At 43.2% G+C, this 13804-nt stretch overlaps 1 protein-coding gene across 2 annotated transcripts in view; it reads right to left on the bottom strand.

Moving 5' to 3' along the window:
* The window catches only part of Rab30 (RAB30, member RAS oncogene family), a 99618-nt gene that overhangs the window by 14936 nt on the left and 70878 nt on the right, over positions 1–13804 (bottom strand). For both annotated transcript variants that reach the window (XM_006991889.4, XM_016010114.3), the window contains exons 2-4: positions 11148–11248; positions 7481–7564; positions 774–957 (exon numbers count right to left, since the gene is read on the bottom strand). In XM_006991889.4, the coding sequence (XP_006991951.1) occupies positions 774–957; positions 7481–7564; positions 11148–11240 (361 nt within the window). In that variant the 5' untranslated portion in view covers positions 11241–11248. The remainder of the gene's footprint in view (positions 1–773; positions 958–7480; positions 7565–11147; positions 11249–13804) is intronic.

The raw sequence follows: 13804 nt of genomic DNA, 5'->3' as shown, positions 1-13804 counted from the left end.
GTCTAACTTGTTCCTCACCTTGGTCTGGTTTTTGTTTTTTGTTTTTTGTTTTTGCTACAGTCTCTCAGTAAGACCTGGGACTGCATGGTTAGGCTAGGCTGGCTGGCCACTGATGCCCAAGGGTCCTCCTGTCTCTGCCTTCTCTGCAATTACAAACAAGGGCCACTGCACCCAGGTTTTCACACGGCTACTAAGGATCTAACTCCAGTACTTATGGATGTGTCGCAAATACTTGACCAACTCAGTTATCCCCCAGGCCCCTGTAACTCCATTTTTAATGAGTGCATTTGTCACCATAGAAAAGCAAGGGTTATTTTCTGGTTTCTCCCCATTAAATGGCCCCCCACCTCCTACAAGACAAACTGCAGCGTTTCCCGTAGTGGATTCTGAAACACAGGAGGGAGGTCTTAAGTCAACATAAAGTAAGAAGAGAAAAATTCACCAAAGTATACATTTTAAAAGAAAAACTGCTTCAATATGAATTCTTCATCAACTTGAAAGATTTATTTTACACCAGCAATACCCACCATCTTGTTAACTCTTTCATCCAAATTGACAGGAAAATCAGCAATATTTTTGTTTTATTTTTCTAAATTATCACCATGGGACAGAACTTACTTTATGTCCTCCTCAGTTGTAGAACTGAATGTTGGTTATATAACTCAGATAACTAGATAGTATGTTCTTGGAAGGTACCAGCACATAAGCATTACATGACCACAAATTCTCTGATGCATTCAAATCACTATCCTTCCTCACCAGCCCTTACTTACCCACTAACACAGTGATGACCTTATTGCTCGCATACTGTTCTATCTCTCGCAACCACTCGGGAAGGCAACGGAACGACTCCTCACAGGTGATGTCATAGGTAAGGATCAAGGCATTGGCGCTTCGGTAATAACTTTGGGTGATTGAACGAAATCTCTCTTGACCCGCAGTGTCCCAGATCTGTAACTGGAGAGGCATAAGACAGGGATCAGTTTGGAAGAGCAGAAAACAAACGGCATTGCCTTGCTATAGCTCAGAAACAGGAACATCACCCAAACAATTTCATGGTTGTTTTCTGCCCTGAAAACACTTCTTTCTTTTCACAGTGAAGTGTTTCTGGTTTGGGGAAGGGGCTTATTCTCTTTCCTGTTTTTGTTTGTTTGTTATTTAAGACTTTTTTATCTTTAAAAAACCTTATTGTGCATTTATTATATTCCAAGCTCTATTCTATTCATTTTTTATGTAATAACTCAATCTTCACAATGATCCTATAAGGTAGGTACTGTTATAATACAACACTTCCCTCATCAGGAAACTAAAGTACAGAGAGATCTATAACTTGCTCAATGTCTCACAGACAATTTAGCACTCACTATGGACTCTGTGTTCTTGCCAACAGGCTGGACACACACACACACACACACACACACACACACACACACACACACACACTGCAATAGAGAGCAGGCTATTGCTCTGTGGTCATTGGCATTTCAGTCAGCAACCAAGAGAAAGAAAGCACAACCTCCCCAAGTTTTGCAGTTTAAAATTCTAATAAACAGCTGGGCGGTGGTGGCACACACCTCTGATCTCAGTGCTTGGGAGGTAGAGGCAGGCAGATCTCTGTGAGTTCGAGGCCAACCTGGTCTACAAAGTGAGTTCCAGGACAGGCTCCAAAGCTACACAGAGAACCCCTGTCCTGAAAACAAAATTCTCATGAACACATGAAGACATCCCCACTGTTAATGGAAACAGGAGTGGTGCTATTACACTCCTGCCCCTCCACCCCACACTAAGCCCTATGACCTTAGTCACTTTTGGACTCCACTTGTGTTAAAATAGGGTTTGATAAATCATCTACTGTTTCTAAAGATCACAAGCTGATGGTTCAATAAGAAAGAAGGAAAAATACTTCCCAAATCTCTTCCCCCAACCTCTCTGCACAGATCACACCACAAATGGGAGACAGAACAGAGTGTTTGGGGAGATAAGGACATCACCATCAGCTTCCCTCCTAACTATAAATCCACAGGTCACAGGTAAGTTAACCTCTTTACTATTTCCTCAGGTAAGGCCTTCTAGAACCTTCTGCCATCAGTCTCCCTTCCAATACTTCCAATCATCCCCCACCCCCCACAGCAATCAACATATCTTAATCACGTACTTGAAATAGTCTGTTTAATGCCTGTCTGGCCTACTCGATCTAAAGATTCATAACAGGAGGAGGCAGGGCCTTGTTGTCCTCACCAAATACAGTACGCCTGGGACAAAAAGCAGATGCTGACATTTTGAACTGTCGATCTCAATTGTTCCTTACCCCTTCCCAGTGAGGTAGGCAAGCTTAATAAAAAAAACCTGTTTCTTCCACCCAGGTACCCACAAAGCTGGGAATCAGAGTCCAGGTCTTCTATTCCCACCCTGTTGCTTTTGCCACTGCAAGCTCATTTAAATGTACATTTGCATCCAGCAGGCACTTGGTGTCACCCTGGCCCCACAGCAGTTTTGCTGAAGACACTGAGCAGTAAGCGGTGGCTCCTGCCGCGAGCCAGCACACACATTCGCCTTTGATTTGAAGTTGCAGCAGCTCTTTGATGATATAAACTAAAGTCTGTGTGTGCTAAATGTGAACGTACACATGACAGTTTGTGCTGGAACAAAAGCTATTTCTCTTCTCTGCCTCAAAGTAGGGCCGTGGTCCTCTTCTGCCTGGATGTGCCTTAGAACAGCAGGCTATTGTTTTAAAGCCCCATTCAGCCTCTAAAACCCTTCCAACTGGATTAAGACACCGTCAATCGTTAGAAAGTGCTGTATGACTGGAACATCTTGGGAACCACTTTAAGCATCAAAATATTTTCTAAAATAGTGATTGTATGACCTTGCCGAGATATATGCCACCTTCTCATAAAGGACTGCCTGTGTCTAGCCTGGCAGCTGATTATTAAGGATGCTTATATTCCATCGTCTATCACTCAAATTAGTTTCATCACCTTTCTCCACAATCCACTGTCTCTTTTCATCCTTTGCAGATGACTAAAACAAATCCCTGATCTAAGAGATCATCGTAAGAGCCCAACTCCACCACTGATCAGCAATGTCCTCTCAAAGAGGAGCCAAAGAACAGTGTCTCCCAGTGTTGGTCTCCCATGTGTCAAGGTGTCACCCACATTGCCGTCATGGGTTTCCTTGCCCACTCTCACCCAGAGCACAGGGCTGCTGCACTGCTCACCTGTTCTCTTACTGCACTGCTATCGCCTGCCCCTCTCATCAGTTTCCTAGGCTGTCCTCTTAAGTAGATCAGTTCTTTGAGGACCAAGGTCATCTCTTTGATTTCATATCTTTGTTTCCTTCCTAACACAGTATGTAGTGGGCACAGTTGAATAATGGTTAACGAGATGAACATAGGATTGTGAAATCACAAAGGAGGAATTGATTAGCTATTCTTAGATTAGTGGGGTTTGAAAGATCAGAGACAAAATGTTATCAGGGCCAGATATCAGTAAGTTCCAAAAGTCAGTGATGCTTCCTTCACCTACCTTGCTCCTCTGCACAATGCATCTACTACAACACAAGATGGATGGACAGATCATCAAAAGAATGAACATTTAAACCTACGCTCATGAATCTCCTATCTGTGTAACCTATGTGTGATTAGAGATAAAACAACCTCTTATATCAAGTGGTAGTGGTACAAGCCTTTAGTACCAGCATTCAAGAGGCAGAGGCAAGTAGATCTCAGTGAGCTCAAGGCCAGCTTGTTCTACAGAGCGAGATCCAGGACAGCCAAGGCTACACAGAGAAACCCTATCTAGGGAGGGAAAAAAAAAAAACAACAACTCTTCTAATCAATATAAGGTTAAAAAGTAGGCTGATCTTACATTTTTATTTATTACTCATTGATTTGTGATACGCTGAAAAATCAGTGGGTAAGATTAGATATCATCATTCTACATCTTTTTTCCTTATGCATAATTTTTCTTTTTTCTTTTTATATCTCATTCTACATGTTGCTTTATAAATAAATCATAGGCAACTTCAACTGGATTGGCCAACTCCCATTTCTTATTAAATAGTATCAGTCTAAAGAGGTGTTAATGGCAGCAATTGAGCTGTAAATATAAAGATAAGTATGTTGAAAGCCCTGCTCTTGGGAGCCTGTGGTCTTGTGGTGGAATCTAATGAAAAAAAAAAAGATGGAATTTTAGCCATGTAATAAGCACTTAAAAATGAGGTCAGGGATAGCAAAATGGCTCAGTGAGGAAGGGCCAAGTTTGATCCCCATACCCCACATGGTAGAAAGAGAGAACTCTTTTTTTTTTTTTTTTTGTGATATATATTTTTTATTTTACAATACCATTCAGTTCTACATATCAGCCATGGGTTCCCCTATTCTCCCCCCTCCCACGCCCTCCCCTTACCCCCAGCCCACCCTCCATTCCCACCTCCTCCAGGACAAGTCCTCCCCCGAGGACTGTGATCGACTTGGTAGACTCAGTCCAGGGAGGTCCAGTCCCTTCCTCCCAGACTGAGCCAAGTGTCCCTGCATAAGTTCCTGGTTTCAAACAGCCAATTTGCAGGCAAATGGATGGAACTAGAAAAAATCATCCTGAGTGAGGTAACCCAAACCCAGAAAGACAGTTATGGTATGTACTCACTCATTGGTGGATTCTAGATATAAAATGAACAATCAGACCACAACCCATAGAACCATAGAGGCTATATATATAGCATGGAGGTCCCTAGGACGACTGTGGCATATAATAAATTTCAGTTTTACTCAATTATTGAAAAAAAATAGCCAAATGAATGGAAACACATGAAGTATGAACCAAAGACTGAGGGGCTCCCAGCTGGATCAGGCCCTCTGAATAGGTGAGACAGTTGATTGGCTTGATCAGTTTGGGAGGCATCTAGGCAGTGGGACCAAGTCCTGTGCTCATTCCATGAGTTGGCTGTTTGAAAGAGAGAACTCTTACAAGTTGTTCTTTGGCCTTCACATGCATGCTGTGTGCTCATGTACACACACACACACACACACACACACACACACACACACACACACACTCAGAGACACAAATAAATGAAAATAAATATTTAAAAATTGAAGCCATTGTTTTCAAAATAGAATAAATGGAATGGCTAAGCTTGGAATTCATGGACGGAAAGGAGCCTGTTCTGTAACCATGGGACCGTTCCTTATCTTCCCTTGTTCTTGGCCCAAGCTTGGTCCATGTTAGGCACTAACATTTCAGGTCAAACAAATGACCTCACAAGTACATATGCAAATGGGAACTCATATCTAGGAGGGAACCACACGAAAAGGTGGTTTTCCTTTCCTGATTCCTTAGGTTGGCAACTACCTCCTCTAGAATTAAAAAAAAAAAAAAAAAAAACTACAAAAGGCTCTTCCTGTTAATATCTCTTCAGCCTGCTCCTACCTCCTTCCTGTCCCCACACCCTCACTCCTTCTCTTCATTTCAAATAATTTTTCTGACCTTCTGGTTGGCATTTATGTAGATTTTACACCCACTATCCCAGCTTTCTGTTCACCATTATACTTGGTATAGATGTCTCTATGGTAAGGAACCATTTCAAAGAGTCAGGACATAAGGAGATAAAGAAGGTTCCTGTCTCTCATCAAGAGTCTCCTATCAGCCCTTGTTTGTGATGGTATTTATGAACTGCTGAAAGAATGCCAGGGAGCTTCTCATACCCTTCCCAAGACACTCATAAGATGTGAAGTAACAATCGATTGGGAGAAGAATGCAAATAACACAAACTGAAGTGGGATGCTTAGGTTGAGACTTAGCTACAACTCCAGTACCACTACATCATGCTGCAGATGACTGGGATCTTTCCAGGGGATTTGACTCTGAAGATCTGACCAAGAAGTTTCAGTAACTGAATGATAGCGCTAAACATCAGTATCCTTACCTCCTACCATGTGATTTAGTTTCACTTCACATTTTTAAAATGGTTTTATTTTTAACTATGAGAGAGAGAGAGAGAGAGAGTGTGTGTGTGTGTGTGTGTGTGTGTGTGTGTGTGTGTGTGTGTATGTGTGTGTGTGTAGGCACATGTGAAGGTGAGTATGGATGCCTGTGAGTGTAGGCTAGAAGGAAGTATCAGACAGTTGTGAGCAGCCTTGCATGGGTGCTGGAAACCAAGCTCAGTCCTATACAAGAGCAGTATGCACTATCCTCTAAGCCTTCTCTCAGCTCTTCACTTCCTATTTCTTTCCATCACCTCCTTTTCTTGCTGCAAGGTGATGAGCCTATTGTGCCTTCGTTCCCCTCTTATCCCACAGGAGACCCCATGGAGTTAGAGTCTAGGTTAGCAAGTGAGGTTGAGATCCTGCTTGTTTCCCTACCGCTATAGCCATGACAAAGTAAATCAATTAAGTAACCGCTGAAGCTGGTATATAATAAGGACAATACCATCTACTTCCCAGAGATCATACCAAGAGTTAAAGTAACAATGGTAACATATGTAAGAGCATCGATCAGAGACACTGACTTATAATACATACTCAATGAACATACTACCTCCTGTTTCTGGACATACTATACTTCTTCTAAGTACCAGCCATCTAGAAGCCACCAAGTGGCTACAGAGTAGAGGTCAAAGGTCCTTTCTTGGACCTCTAGAGTTTGAAAACAAAGGTATAGTGGGAGAAAGGATAATTTTAATAATTCATGTGACTGAATTACCTACACTACCTACAATGAAATGTGGGGATCAGGAAGCATTGTCAAATAGAGCTTTTATTTAGAAGGGAAACATTGGTCCAACTTTGAAATCCAAAGAGAAATTCCTACTTTGTTTTCACTTCTGACATGACAGAAAAATGCATTTTCCCCACTGTCTTCAGATAAACATATCATTAATTTGTGAATATTTTTCTTTCTTTTGAGACAGGTTCTCATGTAACCTAGGCTGGTCCCCAACCTGCTATGTTAAGGATGACGTTGAATTTGCGATCACTCCACCTGACTCCTAGGTGGGATTACAGGTGTGCACTACCACACCTAGTTTTATGTGGTGCTGGTAGTTTAATCCAGAGCTTCCTGCAAGCTAGGCAAGTGCTCTGCCAGCTGAGCTCCACCCCACTGCATCATTTCCAGTGTGGATGTGAATGAAGCAATTTAATAAATGTTATGAAAAAAGGAATGGGGGGGGGCTGGAGAGTTGGCTCAGTGGTTACAGGCATTGCCTGCTCTTCCAGAGGTCCTGAGTTCAATTCCCAACAACCACATGGTGGCTCACAACAATCCATAATGAGATCTGGTGCCCTCTTCTGGCCTGCAGGCATATATGCAGGCAGAACACTATATATATATATATATATATATATATATATATATATATATATATATATATATATATATATGATTAAATAAATCTTCAAAAATAAAAACAAAAAAGGATTGTACTTCCTCCCCTAAACTCTTAGAGAATACATCAAAGGTTTACTATAAATTTAGCTTCTTACCTTTACTTTTTCACCATTTATCTCCACTGTCTTAATCATAAAATCAACTCCAATTGTGGCTCCTTGACCTGGGGGGAAAAGACCCTAAGGAAGAAATAATGGCAAGTAACATTTCAGCACATCTTCCAGTTAAGTGCATTCTCCTCACTCCCCACCCCATCCTAATAAGACCGTTTAGAAATTCGTCTTTGCCATCCTTTGACCGAGGTGACTGGCAGACAGAGTACTCTGCTTAGTGTTGTGTCTGGAGGGGAGGAGGGAAGGGAAAGGAAAACAGAGAGAGACTCTGACAGGAGCAAACCCAGAAAGAATGACCGGGCAGGAGGCTGGCTGTAAAGGAGAGAATCTTGAAGGTGCAGGCATGAGTGCTGCTTTCAAAACAGAAAACTCACACAAGGGTAAGACTGGGGTGGAATGAGTCACCAGAATGACATCAGGACTGTCAGGATGGGGAAAGAAAAGGGAAGATTGGTTAAAACAAAGAGGGAAGGAAAGTGTGCGGAGCTCTGCTACAGAATGAGAATGAGTGAAAGACACGAAGCTTCTGAGTTCTCCTGGGCCTCAGGACAGTCACCAGCCTGAGGTACAGTGTGCCACACACACAAGTACACACAGTCCAGACAGACACACACACAAGTACACACAGTCCAGACGGACACACACACAAGTACACACAGTCCGGATGGACACACACATAAATACACCCAGTCCAGATGGACACACACATAAGTACACACAGTCCAGATGGGCACATACACACACAAGTACACACAGTCCAGAGACGACACACACACACACAAGTACACACAGTCCAGAGAGACACACACACAAGTATACACAGTTCAGAGAGACACACACACAAGTACACACAGTCCAGAGAAACACACACACACACAAGTACACACACAGTCCAGAGAGACACACACACAAGTACACACAGTCCAGAGAGACACATACACAAGTACACATAATCCAGATGGACACACACACACAATGACACAGTCCAGATGGGCACACACACACAAGTACACACAGTCCACATGGACACACACACAATTGCACACAGTCCAGATGGGCACACACACACAATGACACAGTCCAGATGGACACACACAATGACACAGTCCTGATGGACACACACACAATTACACACACAGCCCAGATGGACACACACAATTACACACAATCCAGATGGACACACACACAATTACACAGTCCAGATGGACACACACACAATGACACACAGTCCAGAAGGACACACACACACTATGACACACAGTCCATGTGGACACACACTCACAATTACACACAGTCCATGTGGACACACACACACAATTACACACAGTCCATGTGGACACACACACAATGACACAGTCCAGACAGCAGAGTGGAAGCAGCATCAGAAGAGGAGGTGCCAGGCAACCCTAGACAACCCACTCCCCCTCTCTAGACCTCAAAATCATTGAGTCTGAAGTTGCTCTAAGCATGAAATAGGAGAAAATTGCTTGACCTTAACCTGGAAACATAACAGTTTCGAGAGAATAGGGACATTAGCAAGACCACATATATACTGCAGCTTACTTTTTCATATTTCCTGTAAGCTTAGGGAGAGGGTTGGGGCAGCAAGGACTTCCACCAAGAAAAAAATGTCTTTACCTAGTCTCCTCCCTCTTCAGAGTGCAGAATGCCAGGAATAAAGCAAAATGGACTTTATTAGCTCTTGCAGCTAAGACTGGGACATCTTTAATTAAATCCATACCCTAACAAGAGAGTTCCTTAATTAAACTTTGAACTCAGAACACTGAGCTTCAAACCAAAAGCAAAAGCATGTCTGCAAGTGATAAAAATATAAACATTCATAACTTTATTTACAAATATTGAATAGATTTTCCTGTTTGGCTTGGCTCAGACAGAAGGCTGCCAAGCTTCAGGTTTATAGCTCCAGCTGTTTGCAGACTAACAAATGCCAAAAAATAAATAAATAAATAAAATAAAATAAAACAAATCTTTCCCAAGCCCCCCCCACTCTGTTCCCCAAACCTTCCTATCTTAAAACCAGCTAAATCCAATTCAACTGCTTACTAAATAATAAATACATATATAATACTGACTATGAAATATGAACTTTAGGGAAAACTGAAAGGATAGAGAGATAAAAAGTAGACAGAAAAGAAAACATGTTTGTTGGCAGAATTACTGACCAAAAAGAAAAGCACTTCCATTTTTAATGGCAGGGTTTATCTTGTGATTTTCAGGAGAGTGGTCCCAGAGGTTAGAGAACTATGGAGAGATCATTGGGCCAAAGAGCAGGAGACCAGTGTCCCAGCTTTGCCATCAATATGCCTCAACATCATGAGCATGTCACTGGGTCCCTCGGGATCTGTATGAGAGGACTGGATTGAATCATCTCTACATGACCTTTCAGTTAAAAAACACTGTCAAGCAAACTCTAATAAAGCACTAAGGAACAAATCTTTCTATATGGAAAATGTGTGGGTGTGTCCTTTTTACAGAAGCAAGAAAAGTTGCTACGGTTAGGTGGATGTAAAACCAGCTGGAGTTTCCAGTATCTCTCTGATAGTTGACTGAACTCCAGATGCTGGTTGGCTTTTTACTTTTGATTTCGTCAGACCAAGACTTGGAGAACACACGGGCTCCTGTCTGTGGTCATTCAGCAAGGGAAAAACCTTGACATTCCAGCAACTGTGAGCCCTCAAGTTGTTGGGGTTGCCCAGTGTGCCCCTCCAGTTTTCCACAGACTCACAGACTGCAGTGAAAGGGGGCTTAGAGCTCACGGGCCCGTGGCATGCAGTGGGGAGGCCTGGCCAGGGAAGCTGGGCATCGGGATCCAGACTAGCACTTGGGTCGAAAACCTTGAGTCGTACTCTTTCCACAACACCAGGTCATCTTAAGCCTTCGAAGAGCTCATCTCAATGCTCCCAAGGTGCCTGTCACCAAAACAGGCTCTATGCATGATCCAGAAAAGGGCTTCACTTGGTTTTTTCAGTGGGAAACAAAATCAACTTTAGAGTGACTTTTCACTTTAATTTCCATATAAAAACAAGTATGTAAGCTTGGCCAGGGATTCTCCAGGAGCCAGCCCTGGAGTGGACTTGCACTAAGATCCTATGAGAAAGAATCAAATCAGAAAACATATTGGGTTCGTTCAAGTTCATCACTGCCCTCGGCTCGTTCCTACCTAAGAGACCCAAGGAGATTGGTTATAAACCAAAAGAGCTCACTTTGTTTTTTGGATGGGAATGGACATAGGCCAGAAAGTTGAGGTTTAATCTGTATTGGGGCTTTTTAAAAATGAATTATTTGGTCTTGGTTTAATGCCCAGATTAATTTGTTTCCACCTCTAGCTGATTATGAACAGATCTATTTTATAAGCCAAATCTATTTTTGATACTGCGCCCTGAAAACAAAACCACCTGGCCCTTTTTGTCTGAGGAAGCAAGACGAGGTGTGGGAGAAGCCCTCAGCACCGTGCTCCCTCAGGCAATTTAGAAAACCTTTGGCTATAAACTTGAAGGAGCTTTTAAAGGGTGCCTTAAGACCCTGCAGCCCAGGCGTCAGTACTGGGCCCAATCACCCATCCAGCAGATGGTCACTGTTAAGACGGGGCAGACAAACCAATCCAACCCTGGATCCCAGATCCCCTTACCTGAGTGAATCTTCGAACTAGGCACGTCTTTCCCACTCCAGCGTTGCCGATTAAAACAATTTTGAACAGGAAATCATAATCTTCCATACTCATTTACACGGCTGCAAACGAACACAGGTGACAGTGAGAAGGGCCCGGCAGACGTCCCCGGAGCTCAGGCTGCACCAGCCCCTGCTCTCCACAAACAACAGGTCTGACTCATTTGAAGAGCAGCTTAAGGCTCCCCTCTGGTGACGTTGCCAGCGAAAGAGGAACATAGGTGTTTGGTCACAGATGGACTTCATTCTCCCCAGCTACCTCGTGCTGCACCAAGTAAATGACACACATGCCCTTTCACCTGGTAACCTTTATTCCTCCAAGCTGTCAGGCCAGAGGTCTTCAAGAGATAAACTGTGTTTTCTTTTTGTGTGGAAAGCCAGGCTAGCCAGGAGTGCGGACAACTAGGGAGAGAGGAGAGCCATCCAGAGATTAAGACAGTTGATAGGCTGGGTATGAAGAAAATGATGGCTGCCAGGAGACCAAATGAAAGGAGGAAATTATAAAAGGCCTTCACTCTCATGCAAGTCCTAGGTTCTTGGGGATCATACCAGTGGGCGATCATCTTGCCTTTCCCAGACTGTCCTGTTTCTCTCTCTCTCCTACCAACCACACTGGTGCTAAATGGCCTCCAATGGTACCTGTTTTCTAATTGCAATGAGCCGTGGGATGTCCTCTCCTCTACTGGGGATGTCTTCCTGAATTTTCCTTCAAGCCCAGGGCAAGCCTCTCATTTTCTCTGAATCTTTCACTGGCCTTCCTCAAATAGGTGATAAAAATAAAGTGATGACTTTTTAACATTCCTCCATGTCAGACCTTCACTCGCTATACATATTTATTTGTTCAAACGTCTGCCTCATCCTTGAAGAAAGGGACAATGTCTTGCAGGTCTATTTCCTTGCCCTAGAAGAGTTACACTTAGTAAATGTCTACTTTGTAGACAGAAAAAGTTCATTAAAGGGCATATTGCTTAGCTGTAGGCATTTGCTTCTCCAATTGTGCTAAGAAGAATATTGCCACTGTATAACTTAGAGGATCATCAAGATTAAAAACAAACAAGCAAACAAAAGAAAACAAAAAGCTTCTCCTACACCTCGGTATCCTCCAAGGCCCGTTCTTATGAAGCCAATCATAATCTGAGTGCGTCCTGGGCCTTTCCACTACCACCTGGAGCCATCTGCCCCAAGACCAACACGAGAAAGTGTAAATAACAACTAGAAAGTAAGAAACAAGCTCATGCTCCGGAGGCCGAGGCTAGAGGAACTTTGAGTTTGAAGCCAAACTAGGCTACATAAGGAGACCATATCTCAAACAACAAACAAACAAAATGGTTAGGGAATAATTCTAGCTAACTGCTGAAGATCATTGTGTCTTAAGTAGAACAGGACAAAGAGTTATCTCTGGAAGAAGAAAAAGACATTGAATCCTGAAGAGAAGTGTTCTTAGGAGGCTGAGGGAAGCATCAGGCTTACTCCTCCTAGGAGACCTAAGTGTCAGTGACAAAGGATGGCAGGTGGAGAACCCAACGTGCTGAACCTGCCAGTGAGGTGATTTGTGGTGGGTTTCAACAGTCTTTGGAAGATGACTGACAAACAGACATGCAGCAGATGCTCACAGGGCTCTGCCTCATATCACTGCAACTGTGAAGGAAGAACACTTCCCTGTGCGGCATCTGAGCCCATCAACAGTGGCTCCACCACCTAGATGCCTGGCACTATACTTGACCCTTTACGTATATTTCTTCATTTTCAATAGTCCATGGGGCTAATATTGATTAATACTGTATGTAATTTGAACAAACTGAGGTTGAGAGAAACCAAGGTTAGCTCCAAATTCTAACAGCCAGATTTCGAGGCATTAGTGCTCAAAGACACTCTAACTGTAAAAACCAAAGAGACCAAGGTCACCTTCTGGCTGTTGTATTTTCTCAATCTGTGTCTTTGAACAAATGATTTGTCTTCCCCATTGACAATATGGAGCTCAGAGCACCTATCTCACTGAATTATGATGGCTAACGAAATCAGAAGTCTTGAGGACAGTACTTGGTGTTGGTAAAGCAAACTCCTTAAGATCATTCACAAGTTTCCTATCATCTACTTTCTGTCTCTGTTTCTAGCGTCACATCTCACCACCTCCTTACAACCCTCACAAGGTGCAGTTTTCCCCCAGAGTCCAAAATACCACAGCTCTGCTTTTCTCCTCAAACCTTTCTGCCTAGAACAAGAGCTCATAGCCTCCCATCACCTCCCCCAACCCAGCTAACTTTCACTTCTGCTTCAGATCTCAGCTGAAGCATCACATCCTTTCGTGTGTTTTCCTGACCTGCGAGGGGGGGCTGGGCCCCTCTGATTTCTACTTTCCTAACGCCTTCTTCCCCTTAGACAACATCAGGCACCATAATTTTACTCCACTGTGTCTATCTGTCTACAGTCCCCACCACCGCTCAGCATCTCAATGCTGCTCACACACCGGAACTCACAATATGCACATACTGTGTCTGTCATCACGATCCTGTCATCAACACCATCATCACCCTCTTCTCCACCATTTCCACTATCTCACAATATCACTGACTTAATCTCACAAGGGTCCTAGGAGGCACTGTGGACGTTTTAACTTGT

The sequence above is a fragment of the Peromyscus maniculatus genome, chromosome 1 (assembly GCF_049852395.1).
Source record: "Peromyscus maniculatus bairdii isolate BWxNUB_F1_BW_parent chromosome 1, HU_Pman_BW_mat_3.1, whole genome shotgun sequence".
Classification (NCBI taxonomy): Eukaryota; Metazoa; Chordata; class Mammalia; order Rodentia; family Cricetidae; genus Peromyscus; species Peromyscus maniculatus.
This window is presented reverse-complemented; position numbering and strand designations above follow the sequence as displayed.